General features: G+C 38.9%; 1 protein-coding gene across 1 annotated transcript; it reads left to right on the forward strand.

The window, feature by feature from the left end:
• The first annotated feature begins 4,090 nt into the window (after positions 1-4,090).
• On the forward strand, positions 4,091-15,831 carry soat2 (sterol O-acyltransferase 2). The gene is made up of 16 exons (XM_044023340.1): positions 4,091-4,233; positions 6,138-6,224; positions 6,540-6,589; positions 6,773-6,900; positions 7,426-7,479; positions 7,790-7,897; positions 8,516-8,798; positions 10,778-10,853; positions 11,657-11,741; positions 12,259-12,304; positions 12,427-12,556; positions 12,881-12,978; positions 13,449-13,547; positions 13,661-13,796; positions 14,102-14,247; positions 15,575-15,831. The coding sequence occupies exons 2-16, from the start codon at positions 6,146-6,148 to the stop codon at positions 15,626-15,628; spliced, it is 1,572 nt and encodes a 523-aa protein (XP_043879275.1). The 5' UTR covers positions 4,091-4,233; positions 6,138-6,145; the 3' UTR covers positions 15,629-15,831.
• Positions 15,832-17,079: the final 1,248 nt, after the last annotated feature.

The following is a 17,079-nucleotide window of genomic DNA, read 5'->3' on the forward strand; positions in this document are numbered from 1 at the left end:
GTGTGGATATATGGGACTGACAAAAAAACCTGCAGTGGCCATGTGTACTGTCATGAGGAAACATGCCGTTCAGTGTAAGACTGTGATCATCTCTGTGTGTTAATAGTCTCTGGACACATGTAGGCAACAAACACAGACCTCATACCATCTCACACTTTTCCTCATCAGGACCTTTTGGAGTCTTTTCTGAATTTGAATCATTGCTTAAAATACAATTCTGAAACATCCAAAGGTCAAGGCCAGTTGCTACAGCATGTTGTACATTTGTTTGAAATCATATGGAAAGCAAAGTATCTGAACAAGTAAAAAAAAAAAACATTTATAGGAGACAAAATGAATGGTTATCGCTAAAAACTGCCTGAAGGGTAATTTCAACAAAAAGCATGGCAGAGTTTAAAAAAAGGGTACGTGTAGCAACTATTTTTATACTGCTAGTTTGAAAGAAATATAAATTATTTATCGTTGGCTCTATTTTCAATGTCACTTATTTATTTACTTTCGCAGTCAATGTGGAGCATTTGTGTTTGTTCAAGTGTGTAAATGTGTCTGTGTGCCGTATTGTAAGGATGTCAGATTTTTTTATTGCGCTGCTGCTGCTGTCAATGAATGAAAATGAACTCTCGTGCGCAGCTGTTGCTCCAATATGAATTAGTTGGGGGGGGGGTTGATTAATTGCGTGGCTCTTTGTGAGTCGCCTCAGACTGAAACCAAAGCCCTGATTAGAGTGAATCATTTAAAGATGATCCATAATGAGTCATGAGCTTTGTTGGACAATGAGGGTTATTGTAGGTTATCAGCAGATAATTCAGTTTGACACTGACACACACACACACACACACACACACACACACACACACACATACATACATACACACACACACACACTCAGGTGTAGCACCTCACCCACGAGTGAAGTGACCATTGACCCCAAAATGCAGTTATATTACATATCCTGTGTTACTTGGGTGCAGTATTAGAGCTGACACACTGTAAACCTCCTGATCGACCAGTCAGAATGAGATAGTGAAGAGGTGACGAGGTTTTTATGTGTGTGTGTGTGTGTCTGTATTGGCGTGTTTTCACTGGTTCCCCTTGCCTCGGCACGGCATGGTTAAGTTGCGTTTCCACTACCGTAGTACCTACTCAGCACGCTTGGAACCTCACCAGAGCATGTACTGTGCGTGACGTCGTTAGACTGCCGGCCACCGATTGGTCAGAGTGCCGACACCGGAAGAGACGTCCGACACAAGAATCAAGCTGAAAAATGTCGAACTGCAGATCAGTTAAAAAGACTTAACAATCCTAAAAGCATGGGTTACTCTCCAACAACTATCAGGGAAATGTCTAAAATCTCAATATTTAACGAGGGAGTGTGGTGTATTTAGCAAAAGCACTGCTGATCCCGAGTGGTCACTAACCCTGCTGCGGTGTGTTAGTCCAGTGACATAATTAAATAGTTTTACTTAACTGATTGTAATTATTCACTGTGGTGGTTTTCACACTGCTTTACAAGTCTCTAGTCACTTGTTTGTGTATCGCGTGTAAACAATGTCACCGCAGTTTCACACTGCCGTGCAATGATGACTCCGCCCACATTGAGTCGGTATTTTTGTAGTGGAAAACCAACCTAAACAGTGCCGTGCTGTGGTGAGGCGAGGTGACCATAGTGGAAAAGGACCAGAAACCCTTTTGTACAGACCAGTAAAGCACTAGATCACAACTAGCAAGTGACATCTAAAATATTTACTTGACGCCTACTAAATACAGGGAAGAAGCACAAAAGGGAAGGTATAATTACGTATATATCGGGGACCAAGAGGTGTTGGCTAAATTCAATAATATGGAAAAATAAACCAACTTTAATTTCATGATGAAGTTGAGATTGTGCACATACCCGAAAGGGGGGTAAAGTATAGTTCACCCTGCCGCACTTTATAGTGTATGTAACATTTCTTACAATGTTCCCAAAGTACAGTATATTTTATACAGTTTCACAATATTAGCACTGTTTATTTCATTTTTCATATTTTGACCATAACATGAATCCAGGATGTCACAAGGGATTAAGTCAGATGCAGTATCATTGAAATCATTTGTTTCTATATTTTATATGAAAAATTATGTATTAGTAAATCTGATCATTTGAAATTTAGTTTTCTAAAGATTGTTTCCCCCCCTCATTTGTTAAAGTGTCTATGTGTTGATCTGTGTGTGCGATGTTGAAGTACAGGGTGGAATTGAAGCAGTACTCTCTGTTCTGTTATACTGAGGCTTATTAAAAATACATTGTGCACTTTATCACATTATTTTCAACACTTTTCCTCCTTTTGTTCTGCTTCGTTTCTTTTGCTCAAAGTAGCTCTGATATTGCAGCAGTCTAATTTACAAAAGGGTAAAACCATAAAAAACAGAAATAGACTTTACTATGACTTGAATGTAAATGTGTTTTGTTTTTGCAGCTATTCTCCTCAAATCCGTTATGGTTGTATACTGAGCTGTAAATGTTTGAACGACTGAGTGTGGATTTTATTTTCCATATTTCTGTTGACTGTTTGTCTTTCAGTAATTGTAACCAATCTAAAAAAATATATATATATGACAAGGTCCATAACATGTGACGCTGTACCCTACGTATACAGAAGTAGAACTATGACGAGAATGACTGAGTGGTTTAAAACGACAGTGGCAACATGTCTGTGTTTGTACGTATGTTGGTCGGTTTCTAGTGTGTGATCTAGTGCATGCGGTTCTCTCCTGTAGCTGCTGAGAAACAGTGCTGTTATAGGGAAAAAAAAAACGACTTTCAATAAAGATGAAACTGTGTACATATCATTACTAGACTGTCTTAAATCTCTTTTTAGCACGTAAAAGAAGCAGATTTTTCTACTTCTCTATGGAAATACATATCTACACTGACAGAAAATTCCCGCTGATAAAACCAGCTGTAAAATCAGCAGGAACACGTGCCATTTATCTCGGTGTCGTCTCAGGACAAAACTAATCGGCAGCAACAAAAAAAAAAATGCTGCACTTCAAAATGTCACCTTGACTCATGGTTAAGTCTGATGCACAGTAAAAACAAAGGCAAGAGCTTATCTATATTAATGTTGTACTGAATCTCACTGTCTCACTTGTGGTTGATTTATTTCCCCCTCCTTAATTAAATAATTCAGAGCCCACAAAATAATAATAATAACATGGCAGAACATGTGTCATAATGTGGATTTCAACATTAAAGCACACGTCACTTGTTTTCCTGACAATATCCTCATTGAGCTAAAGTAGATTTTATTTGATTTTTTTGTTTAATAATGCATGAACAATCAGTACAGCTTTACATTGTTTGTGGGAATTAAAGAATTAGGACTCCCTTAGTACACTAAAACCCACCAAACTCCCCTAGTGTTTTAAATATTTCACAACTTGATGTGAGAGTTTAAAACACGGTTGATAAGACAAACAGGGATGGAATGTTTGTTGCAATTACTGGCCAGGGTAAAGACTAGGACAGAAAACTATGCGATTGCACAACACAAATGATATCAAACTGAACTCTATTGTGTCTATGACTACTTTCATATATACATGTTTATTTCCACTGGAAGGTAATCTGTACGTATTCCCTTTGGTCATAGCTTCCCCTTTGAATAACCAATCATGTATGATTTGGGTTCTATCTCCTAACAACTTCTCACAAGTATCCATCCCCTCGGGATCTATACATATGCTAATTTTATCCATTTAAAAACTTTAACTGCAGGACACAAGATGTCTTCTTCAGTTCATTACTGCAAAGCTTTTCTTAGTTCACTGGTCTTGAGTTGTGTAAGCTACAATCCTCGGGGGAGTGACTGCTTTGTAATCTAACTGTGATGCTGTAAAAGTATTCGTTTGCATGTCACAAAATAACATGACAGCCAAGTTATGTTCCCTCTTCTCTGTAAATGAAGTTGAAAACAGTCCTTTTCCAATAAGAAAGAAAAGCGAATCACTGCCAATGTATATTTTGTAGTGGTCAAAGGTGAACTGGGGTTGGACACCTGAGGGTTTGGCGTGTCAGCCAATAGGACAAGGTTCAAAAAAGCAGCGAGGGAAGGAGAGGACACCAAACAAAATAGACTGTGACACAGACTTGCTTAAACCTGCTCCAGCAGTTGTCTCAGTTCGGAATCATTGACTGAAACAGCCTCTCGCCCTGAGGACCGTTGACCGAGCCTGAGGCAAGAAGACAGCGTGAGTACAGAAAAAAAACACAACGGCATTGTTTATGATGAGCCTGACACATCTGACATCTGTCACCTTTATTAGGATTTCAGCACATTTCGACAAATTGTTGTTTTAAATCTGACTAAAATCCAGTATTAGGTAAATTCATTGTTACCTATGACTGACTTGTCAGTCAAAATGTCTAACAATAACAGTTTTTTGATTACTTTAAATATGAAATGTGGGATTTAATCACTTCACGTTTGTCAGAATGACACAGTCTGTCAATGCAACATTGATTTGTTCCTCTAAAAAGATAATTCACTCACTCACAAACACTGTGGGGACACTGAAGATGTCCTATCTGATTATATATCCTGTCTGATCTGATTAGAATGATCTCAGATGATGTGCCGTGTTCCCACTCTGGACTCACCATTTAGATATTTTAAGTTGGAGCTAATATACAGCTATAACGAAATGTATGAAATACCCATTATCAACATAACAAAGTTTGGTTTAGGACAGTGGTCTGCAACCTTTAAGATAAAGAGTCATTTTTGTCCTCTCTCCACCCAAATAAAATGAATGTAGAGCCACAAAATGAAGATAATATGTCTAAAGGTTTTTTTTTGTTTTTTTTATAGAGATCTACTATAAAAGAACTTTAGACTTTGAATTATACTATCAAGTTATCAGTGATCCAGGCCTAATACTCGGTATTTAAATTTTAACGTTCCCAGTGTGTCATAGAAAATAAAAAATCAAGCTTGAGTTTACTGTAGTTCAGTTGCCTATATCAGCATTCCTGAGGATAGACTGATCTGAGTGACTTCACAGTCATATCTTAAACGTAACTCTGCACAGAATTGTTACGTAATGACTCATCTGTTTCAAAAACATGTTTTTCTTAATCTCTCCCCCCCGCCATCACGTCATACATTATCTGTATTTCTGCTCAAGGCTCATCTGCAATTTGACATTTTCTGCACACGAGTGACCAAAATGAGGTCACTCCGTGTCTTTATAGCACTCAATCTCTCCGTCACACTTGTGTCTTATCTAAAAACGAGTGAACTTCCACTGGAGACTCATTGTTTACATTTGACTTGACCCAAAATAACCACGGCTTACGCCACTGGAGGTAACTGCAGTTCAAACCCCACTGACACACACAGTGTGATCATGCTTTCAGAACAGTGCTGTTTGAGCACTTTCACAATTTGGGATTCATGTGAGTAATCTCACCTCCCATACTTTGGTGCTCATCAGGAATATTAATTTTTTTTAGTGTGAGGCAAGCTGCCGGCAATGAGCCAGTGACCTGATGTAATCTCTCAATTTATAGTTCCTGGCTTGAAATCATCAAACCTCAACAAAGGGTAAATTTGTAATGAATCACATGGAGTAAAAGATTGTTGCTGTGCCGCAATACACGCTGGAACTTGCAAGCACATGTTGCACTTAGTTTTTTTAATATTAAAGCACTTTTTCTTATCTTTTTGTTTTTTTGTCCTTCAGCTTCTCGCCAGAGTGGATGATCTGCACATTTGATTTGACAGATATTGTGTTTGTGTCGGATGCTCTTCCCGATGTAACACTCCCATTTATCAGCACAAGGAGTACACCAGATGTGACCCCAAAAACATTTGATTTGATATCAGTTATTAGTCTTAATGTAGCTTTGTATTACTAGAATAGAGGTAGTATTTGGTGAAGGTGAAGTATTCCTTTAACATACAGGACATGCGCTACCTGTATAATATCAAGTTATTAACCAGGTTATTACTAAATGCTTATTTTCTCTGAGGTTTTTCCACATCTTTCTCATCAGTCCCACAGGCTCCATGTGAATTTTTTATGCACTTTTTACAATGATATGCACATGATCTTTCACTCATTGTCTCAGTTAATTATACTGTGTGTTCTAGTGGTAACCATGACGACCACAGAGACAAGTAAGGGACCGTGGCGCCGCAACATTAAGGCCAGTCAGTCAGATGACCCCTCCAGTGATGGTAGGGTCTATAATTTGATAGTGAATATTGTTTTATGGTCTATTTTTTGCCATTTGTGTGTTCATGTAATTACCTACAGATATATAGAATAGAAGAAAAAAATGAATGTAGCATAATATTATAATAGAAATGTGTGTATGTGTTTTTCATCTGTGTTGAAAAATGGCATAATTTTAGTGGACTTTAATAACCTTATTTAAAGCCCACTGAACTAAATTGTGTGTTTGCCGAGCTAAAATACTTCTGCAGAAATATGAGCTATAATATTTGGTAGTTCAGCTACATTATCATATAAAACCTGTATTTTCTCTGCAGTTGGGAGTCAGGGTGAGGAAGATCTGAGACAGTGGCAGAAACATGCACAGGTATTCATTTCCCACAGCCACACTGTCTCCCCTATTTTAATCATGAGAAGAAGAAAAATGTTATGACTGCGCAGAACAAACTGAATTCGGTATAATGTGCATATGTGGGACGCGATCAGTCCCTTGTGTGTGTCGGTTGAAGGAACAAAAAATAATATCTCTAATGTTTTTTTCCTCTCGCAGAAGCTGAAGGTAAAAGTCCTGGAGCAGGTTCAGGATCAGCTCAGTGATGTTCTTGACAAAGTTCTGGCTGAGTCCATCCAGCCCTTCACCAACATTCAGCCGACTGCAAATGGAAAGATGGCAAAAAGGTGAGGAGACGAACGCACAGGATTTCTTGTGTGTCTGCTAGATACTCTACAGCAGGGGTGTCAAACTCAATAACATAGGGGGCCGAAATTAAAAACGATGTCCGGTTTGAGGGCCAGATGAGTCAAATAACAAAAACTTCCATTTGGGGCAGTCTTGCCTGATTTCCTCCACTGTATTTCAGTAGAACAGCACAAACAGTACAGTCGTCACATGTATCTGAGCCAATAATTAGTATATAAATAATATAAATGAGGGGCTAAGCCCCCTTATAACCCCCCCTGGTTCCGGCTCTGTGTTTTCAAAGTTCCACATTTAATTATTTTATTTATTTTAACTTGATAATTGTGGTAGTAATCTGTGAGTCAGTGGGAAAAAAAGCTGGAAAGACATAATTTATTATCATGGCGGGCCGGATATGGCCAGTGGGCCTTGAGTTTGACTCCTGTGCTCCACAGTATTAAACCACATCTCCTTGACTGTGCAGCACGTTTGTTAGATGTTTTTTTCTTCTTGTTTTGTTTCAGATCTCAGAAAATGGATGACGGCAAAGTGTTTATGGACAGGCCATCACTGTTGGAGTAAGTGCAAAAGACTGACTGACAATTGATTTCCTATTCAGTGTACTGCATAAACAGTTGTTTCATAAAATGTGTATGTCAAGTTATGTCAAATCTACGACCAAACCCACATTATACACAGTATTTTTTTGAAAAGAAATGTGTTTTCTATTGACTAACCTGACAAATTTCACATCACATGACCAAATAACAGTCTGAGATGTAGATATGGACATAAAGGAATACAGCATAATTAATGTGTTTTTGATCTTTATATTACTTTATACTTTATATTTCTGTGTGTGTGTGTGTGTGTCCTCCTGTCCACCAGTGAACTGTTTGAGATCAATCACATCAGAACCATCTACCACATGTTCATCGCCGTGCTGCTCATCTTCTTCTTGAGCACGCTGGCTGTTGACTACATTGACCAGGGCAGGTGTGTCACATGTTGCCAAACTTAGTCACTCTGAAATGGATCCAATCATCGCAATCTTTTTATCCTGAAGCGTTTACAAACTTCTCACTCACTTCAATCATCTGCCCCACTGCTCTGCTCTTCTGGCAGCTGATCGTGCTGTCAATCCCTCAGAGTATTTGTGTTGCCGCTGCCTCGGGCAGCAAGGTCGTGATACATTTTTATGCACCTCACATCAACACGTGGCAGCAGACAAGGCAACTCTGGTGTACGCAAAGGATTTGATGAATGCCTCAGTTAACATTGATTTTGATAAACTGATCAGGTGAAAAATAATATTCCGGAATGTAGTCGTGTGTTGAATTTAAAGCAAATCTTCTGACATGCTGCAAAGAGAGGGCATTTTCATTGTATTATTATCATCAACAGAGGGGTCTTTTCAGCATTCATGCTTTAATATCATATCATCGCCCAGTTCAAAACTGATAATCACCCTGATGGCACTGACAACCAGTTATTTTCTTGGTCATTATACCTCAGGTATTATCATCAGTGTCAGCATAGAAAATAAACATACTCGCTTATATAGTATAATGCTCTTCCTTGACTCACCTGTCTCCCTTTTCTCTCAAACCTCAGGTTGGTCTTGGAGTTTGACCTACTTTTCTATGCCTTTGGGAAGCTGGGGACAGTCATCCAGGCCTGGCTTGTGATGTTTGTCTACACCCTGTTCGTTCCCTACTACTCCCTCGTGTTTTGGGGATCAGTCTACCACGTCTTCCCCTCCAAACTGGGGCTTTCAATGGGGATAGGGTTCATCTTGTCTGCCGCACAGACCTGCGTTCTCGGACTGTTACCGATCTACGTGGTTATCAACCACGAGCTGCCACCAGCCTCACGGTTCATTGTGATACTGGAGCAGGTCAGTGTGTGTGTGTGAGTGTGTATGTGTGTGTGAGAGATTGTGCACACTTGTATGCATGTATGTACTTGAATCGCTTACCTCTTCAGGACGTTTTGTGGCATAAAAGCTGACCTTGTCAGGATCATTAGTCCTCGTGGAGACCAAAACCTGGTCCCATGTTGAAGGAAGTATTAAAGTTATGGGCTAAGATTTTAATTGTGTTTAAGTTAAGGTTTGGGTTAGGCATTGTCTGGATATGGTTAACCCTTAGAACACAGAGCATTTTGCTTTTTTCCATTACTATGTTTAAACATACAGAGGCTATCAGAATGTGCAATATAGAGTGTCTTATATCCTTTCACAAGCTATAGGCCATCTGATGGGGAAAAAAATTAAAATTCACCAACTATATAAACACACCTGAGCCACAAGTACTCAAAATGTTTAAAATTTAAAAAATATCACAGTTCAAAGTTCACTTGGCTCGTTTATATGAACAAAAAGAAAAGAAAACCAGTCTATTTTGTGACTTCTGCACAATTATTGCTACTTTATTTGACTAAAAATGTGATATAAAATGAATCATAACTTGATGATGACCATATGGTGGTCGAGATGAACCCCCGACATTTTTTAAACCCTGAATATGTGACCTATAAACACACACCCCCAGGATGTCCATATAAGGAGTTGTGTATTATTCCCACGGCAGTTTACCATGGGTGCACTAATAGTTAAAGTCAGGAATACTGCTTTGGTTCGGCTGTCCAAAGTAATGGTAGTCAATGCAAATAGCTGTGCTCACCTGTGTTTGTGTCAGTTGCTAAAACACATAAACAAAAGCAGCTACATCAGTAGAACAGTAAACACGCCAAACGACAAAACGAGATCACACTTGGCAAACCGTCAAAGTCTAAATGTCATTTTCTGTGACTCACTGATACTGACAAGCCTTGATGCAATATTTTATACTCGGTTCCTGTGCAGAGTCGCACAACAAACCACTTTTATTCTGCCTGACTCTTAAAATACAGAATGTGATTTCTCATTTACATGCAGAAGTGAATACTATTTATTTATTTATTGTGCTTGATTTAGCAAAGGCTAACATTAGGTTTCCATGTCCATGGTAAACCAGGGTGGGGCAGCAGGGCTGAGCTTGGTGCATCATCATTGTAGAAAACTGTCAGGTTGTTCAATGATTTAAATGTTCATTAAATTTGTCACATTTTTTATTCATTCCTGCAGTGTGATTTTATCGCGTGTAGGATTTTATTGCAACGTGAACAGCTGCTTAGAACCCAGGCCTATAAATTCTTACCAGGAATGACATATTAATATAATTAAAATACAATGAATGGTAGATAAAATTACATTAATTGGTACTCCAAAATTATAAAAGCGGCCCTGCCACCAGCAGGAGCACTGTGATAAGAAGAGTCTGCTGGTCAGAGGTGGCAGCTTTCCAACTGGACTCCACTTAAAAAGACATTGGTGCTGCCGTGCTGGAAAACCCTCTTCATCCTCTTTATTACACCAGCCCTGGCCTCACAGACCCATTTGAGCTCTAAGATAATGAAAGCGAGATAATCTCCCTTGCTTTGATGCTTTTGGGAATCCTTATCTGACCTGGAGTGTCTTTGTTATTCTGAAGCTGTCGAGTTGCTGCACAAACGACTTCAAACCACTCAGCTGTGCAAATGGAGGAAGTGGTTTCCCGCTATTTGCAGATTGATGATGCATCGAGCCTAAACTGCAGTTTGTGATACAATGATGTGTTCCAGAGCTACACAGGAGAAATGATTACACAAAATATGTAATATACTGTTTGGTCAATGTGTACTAAACCTGAACTGTGGAATGAGGCCATAATGATGTAGACTGTCCTCTTCCGCCACCCATGCCCGAAAATGAAATGGAGACGGATGACGCAGAAACTAATATTACCGTTACATCATTGTCTTACTTCAAATCTATCTGTATCAATTTCCCCACAGATTCGATTCCTGATGAAGAGCTACTCCTTCATCAGAGAAACGGCTCCCGCTATAATGAAGAATACGCCAAAGGAAGGTACTGTATTGTGTTGATGTAGGGTGTATTTACTCCTCAGGCAGCATCATTACTCACAATGGCACTCACCAGACACCGGAGAAAAATGACTAAAACAGATCTCAGCAGGTCACCGTCTAATGATGTATGCTGAAGTGAAACTAACCTTGAATACATGTATACAGAACACATAAACAACCGGGAGAGTATGTGTTTATAGGAGCAGCTCAGTCAGCCTCTGTTTTAAAAGTCTATTAATGAAAGATAAATCGATGAAACATGGGGCAGAAAACCAATAGTCAGGAATATGAATATGTACTCACTGCCAAGAAGAAAATACAAACTTCACAGTTTGACTTGGTTTCTCTGAGGTTATAAATGGAAACTGCAAATACCAGCATGAGTTTTGTATATATTCACATGTTTGTATTGACACAAATAACCTTTCATAAGTTTTAAATGACAGCCAGAGTGAAAAACTAGACTGAAGTACAGCAAAAGCAGTCAGGGAAAGATATTATAAGCATTAGAGTAGATCATTTGGCTTAATGGCTTAACGATTTGGCAATAAACCCAAATCAGTTAACTTCAAAGACCGTAATTAGTTGGCAAATTTCTCCATTTAGGCTTGAATTGCAATTCACCAATGAAATGTTAATTGCTGCTGTATTAGCAGGCAGAAGCAAGTGGCATACGAACATTTTCACCTTTTTATCGACTGAAGGAAACCCGTCACTACAAATTCCCTTGCCAGATTTTTTGGAAAAATGGATTTCTTCTACTTTGATGGTCATACTTACTTTAGTGTCTTTGTTTTTTTGCAGGAGAAGCTCCGAAATTCCCAACATTATCGAGTTACCTGTACTTCCTCTTCTGTCCTACGCTCATCTACAGGGAGTCGTACCCCCGGTGAGACATAACATATTATTTTATTGTTGCTGCTCAAACTGACAAAAAAAACCTGTCATTCAAAGAAGTGGTCAGGTTTTCTTACTCAACAGAGGTTTCCTAAAAAAATTAATATTAATGTCTGTTAAAGTTGCTGTCAGTAATGTCGTCTTTTGGATATGTTGATGTCTTACATACAAGTGTATGCAAGTATACTTTTTAAATAAATATAAGGACTTATGGGTAGTAGCCAAAAAATCCTCCTATTATGTGATACACTGGGCATTTTAACATGTATTTCATAAGCAACAGCAACAGCAGCTTTAATGTAAGAACCTTTTACAAGCAGATATGTACAAATCATCACTCGAAGATGGGGTTTGAAAAGCACGTTGGTATTTCTAATCCCTGTGTTTGAAAAATGCATCATGTCCATGTGGAATAAAAACAGCTGATGTCATCAAGCAATATGAAATATAATATGCAGCTCCATTGGAATCCCATTCACACACAGCGTGCTCTCTTTTCTTCTTCACAGAAACACCCACATACGATGGAATTATGTTGGTTGCACTCTCGCCATGGTAAACTTTGACAATGAAATCTTAAACTACATGTGGTTAATAGCTTTAATTGTTGGTATTTTATAATTCTTTTGTTGTAAGGTATGACTGTAAAACATTTTTTGATGATTATCTCTTTGTAGATCTTGGGCTGCCTGTTTTACGGTTACTTCATCCTCGTGCGCCTGTGTGTGCCCGTCTTCCGATCGGAGACCAACCAGACATTTACTATTCGGACAATGGTTCTTGCTGTTTTCCACTCAATATTACCAGGTATTGTGCTTATTGTGGCTCCAAACGGCCACCACATGAAGCTGTTTTTGTAGTGCAAGTGGATTTTCCAGGCATGCAGCAAGACGTCAGGCGTAAATCAAGAATGATGGTGGTGATCCATTTTAAGATGCTATTATCCAATCCTGTAATCAGATGCAGGTCATTTAAAGACACGGCATGTTTTATTACCCTCTTTTAGTGAATAGCTTTTCGAGTAAGTGCTGCTACAAAAGCTTCAGTGTTCAGTTACAATTCTTATGTGAAAACAGGGAGCAATGCCACAAGTAAAAGAGTATTTACACCCACTGTGTTTGTGTGTCTCAGGTATTATGCTCCTTCTGTTGTGTTTCTTTGCCTTTCTGCACTGCTGGCTCAACCTCTTTGGGGAGCTGCTGCGTTTCGCTGACAGAATGTTCTACAAGGTGTGTATGGCATGGTTGATGTGTTGTTGTTGTGGCATCACGTCTCCTCTGAGTATTCACAATCATTAATGACACGGTGATAAAGAAGCCCCGTGCTCTCATCTGGATTTAATAATAGCTAACATGCTTTAATAATCCGAGATATTTTCTCTTTTCTCTTTGCCCTTTTTTCGAGTAATGTGAGGACTGGTGACACAATCGAATGTCGCCAAAGTTTACTCTGCTTTCAAAATCAAATAATACCTTGAGGTTATCCATCCAATTAAAACATGACACAGAAAATAAGCAAACATGTCCACATGTCAAATATTGCATCATGTCAGTCACTCCGCTTTAGAGACAATATATTTTGACATACTTTTAATGAAGATACATCATCAAAATCCGTCTTCATTTAGTTTATCATAATATTATAATTATTTCTCCATACACATGGTTGTTATAATTATTATTTTTTTATAAATGTGCAGGACTGGTGGAACTCCACATCCTTTGCCAACTACTACCGTACCTGGAATGTGGTGGTTCATGACTGGCTGTATTACTACGGATACAGAGACTTCCTACTGGTAAGTCCTGCCACAGAACGTACATGTCACATGTAAGACCATGTACTTGTCCTGAAATCCCAGTGACCCCTGAACTCTGACCGAAACCCTGACGTGTTCTCTGATCCCTGCAGCTGTCAAAGAGGAAATTCCGAACAGCTGGCATGCTTTCCGTGTTCATTGTCTCTGCTGTCGTCCACGAGTACGCCTTGGCCCTGGGTTTGGGATTCTTCTACCCTGTGATGTTCTGCCTCTTTGCAGTATTTGGAGGTGAAGTATTGACTCAGTACACCACAGACAATTTTCACTTTTAATATGAACTGAGATGTTTAAAAGATCATATGTACATGTCTGTGTGCACAAGTAACCCCGTGTTTCTAGGTTTCACTGTCCATACACAACAATCTTCTCTGTTTGACTGTGTTTTTTTCGTTAAATGCTCTCCCAGTCTGACCCACTGTCCCCTCGCAAACAAGCTCATGTCATGACACAGACAGAACACAAACACTTGTTAATGTTCAACTCTTCACAGATAAACTCCTCACAAATAAATGTTTGTTCTCATTTGCTTCCAGTGGTGTTCAACTTCACCATGAATGACAAGCGCCAGAGCCCTGTGTTCAACGTCATCATGTGGGCGTGTCTCTTCCTTGGCCAGGGCGTGCAGGTGTGTCTGTACTGTCAGGAGTGGTACGCTCAAATACACTGTCCACGGAAAGAGGTATGTGTCTGTCTACTCACCTTACAGTGCATCGTCTGCTGCACATACTGTAAAAAAAAATACATGATCTGACTTTAACACTTAGAACACAGAACATTTTTACTGTTTTTTTTTCATTACTATGTTTAATCATACAGTGCAGTGGGTATAAGAGTGTTTTATATCCTTATTTTCATCTTTTTTCCAGCACAACCTAGGCAATCTAGGTTTATTTTCACCAACTATATAAACACACCTGAGCAAAAAGTACACAAAATGTTTAAAATCAAATTGAATTTGTGAAATTTGGAAATACACAACAGTTCAAAGTTAATTTGGCTTGTTTTATGAACAAAAAGAAAAGAAAAATAGTCTATTTTGGGACTTCTGCACAATTATTGCTTCTTTATATCACTGCTAAAAATGCAGTGAATAAACTTTGAATCAACAACACATAAGAAGATGAAAAAACCTGCACATTTTTTAATGCCTGAATATGTGACATATAAACACACACTCCCAAGGATGTCCATATAAGGAGTTGTGTATTATTCCCATGACAACTTACCATGGGTTAATTAAGTGTGAGAAACATGCAGGTTTTCTTTCTGCAGCCTCTTTGTAATTCCAGTGCATCAATCACTCGGCTACACCACTATATTTTATAGCAACAATAAATGCATCAAAATTCATGGATTTTTGTCAGGTTTTATTAAACTTTGACTTTAAGAAAACCTGACAGAAAGTATCTTCGAGCAGATGTTTGTATTTACACCACCAGTCTCTTCTCTGATTGATTTATTGTGGTGTTTGAGGACATAAACGACTTTTCCGCTCGACTGATTTAAGCTCAGTGAGGAGAAGCTGCGCGGACACAAGAAATGTTCCACGCCGCGTCGTTGTCTCCACAAATCGACAGTTCTCTGCATCACACTGACGCAATTAGACAGTACTTATTTGTGCGTTGACTTATTTGTGCAGTGATAACACCACACACGTGAGTGGAGTAACATGTGTCGAGTAAGTGATTATTTTTAAAACTCTGACATGTATTTAAACCCCACACACACACACACACACCGGGGGAGTTTGATGAAGTCGCAGATGTGTCGTATTTTCATGACAGCTGGACACAGCTGTACTTCTTACTCCTCTGTGAACCACAGTGTTTCCTCTGCTGAGGCCTCCTCTTCAGCCTGTGCTGTCATTCTCACACACACACACACACACACAGGCTTAACACAGATAACAGCTGTCTAAAAATAGATGTTTAAGATTACTATGTAACAATAGATGGATGTTAATTAATACAACTCCTGTTTCTGTTTTGTTATGTTTTTTATATCAGAATACATTTTGGGAGCTGGTGATCCCTCGATCCTGGTCCTGCAGCTACCAGTGATGAATCTGCTGCTGAAAAGACGTGTATTTGAAAAAAAAAACTGTATGTACAGTTGTTTGTATATTTTTATTTGACCTCTGCCAAGGAGCTTATGTTTTGTTTGTCTGTCTGAGAGCAGCATAACTCAAAAGTAAAATATGCATTTTGACTAAATTGTCTGAGTATGAAGGTTATGGCCCAGGAATAAATTATTAGATCATTGATTCAGGATTTTTGTGTTAACCTTGTGAGATAGATGGAGTGTATTGACGCAGCCTTGGTAGTTATACAGGAATGATCTGGTCCATAGATTGAACAAAATTTACAGCGTTAAAAAATGTTTATTTTTAAATGTTTTCTTAACCACCCATCCCAGACCAAATGACAGTTTGTTGTAGACTACATGTGTTCTTATTAATTTATTATTCCTTGTGTATATTTTTCTAAAGCTATGACTCTTATTTTTTGCTATTTTTTTGTTCATTTTGTAACAGTAAAGTATCCTCGGTTTTACATCTGTGAATCAAATCAATGTCAGCAGCAGGCTTTGCTGCAGAGCATTTGCAGTGTATGTGTGTGTGTGTGTTGCATTTGCATTTGTAATCCTGCCTTAGTTGTCACTGAGACGGCATGGGATTGGTCAGAGGAGCTGGTTCATCGACCAACCAACCACAGGAAACACATCTTGTCAGGTGACCACAAAGCCTCTGTGTCTGCCGGTCGTTTTCCTATGAAGTCATACAGGAGAGGAAGGATTATCATTGGAACAGTGTTTGCATTAGTGATGTAATGCTCCGTAAACTGACACCCACACCATAATAGTGAGACAGCAGGATGGTCAAGTCATTTTCAGATATGAGGATTTTTGTATTAACTCTACTTAAAACTGCATTGTCTTTGCTGGATAAACAGAAAGAAACACTCGTCATTTTTGTCTTTCAGTTGTAATTCAGATGTGCAGATATCTACATGACAGAACTGTTGCCTGGTGAGATTTCAGCATCCACTTTAAACGTGGGCAGTGAGCTGACGGCAGCGATACAATCGCCCCGTTATTAATTATGTATCTGTGATGCGCTCACTCAACTACATACTGTATTAAATTGATGAGATGAAAGCCGTGATACAACATATTGAGCGAGTAATAGAGGCAGAGTAAAAGCATCCAGTTTAATGTTTAACCACCGGCTTTTCACAGCTTCACAACTTCTCTTCTTGGGTTTTATCAGGACAGGACAAAAAAAATCCAGTTTTGTTTTTGGGTTTGATCAGGAATTTCCGCAGCATGGCTGGAATAAAATAGATCAATTAATATTGAGTCAAGCAAATGCAAGTCTTATTCGGCGACCACACAAGACAAATATCTGCTTTACGAAGCAGTGAGAGTTAACCTGAGCTGTTGGCAGGGCTTATCTTAGGAATTACAGCAACCACCAGAAATGCTTTGGTTTGTTTTCAGTCTATATAGATGG

The sequence above is a fragment of the Solea senegalensis genome, linkage group LG4 (genome assembly GCF_019176455.1).
Source record: "Solea senegalensis isolate Sse05_10M linkage group LG4, IFAPA_SoseM_1, whole genome shotgun sequence".
Classification (NCBI taxonomy): Eukaryota; Metazoa; Chordata; class Actinopteri; order Pleuronectiformes; family Soleidae; genus Solea; species Solea senegalensis.

Excerpts from the sequence above, each read along its gene's own strand:
- soat2 (XM_044023340.1), top strand. The coding sequence starts at position 6,146 with ATGACGACCACAGAGACAAGTAAGGGACCGTGGCGCCGCAACATTAAG. Across the intron at positions 6,590-6,772 it reads AGTGGCAGAAACATGCACAG|AAGCTGAAGGTAAAAGTCCT; the intron begins GTATTCATTTCC and ends TTCCTCTCGCAG. Across the intron at positions 8,799-10,777 it reads TCATTGTGATACTGGAGCAG|ATTCGATTCCTGATGAAGAG; the intron begins GTCAGTGTGTGT and ends ATTTCCCCACAG.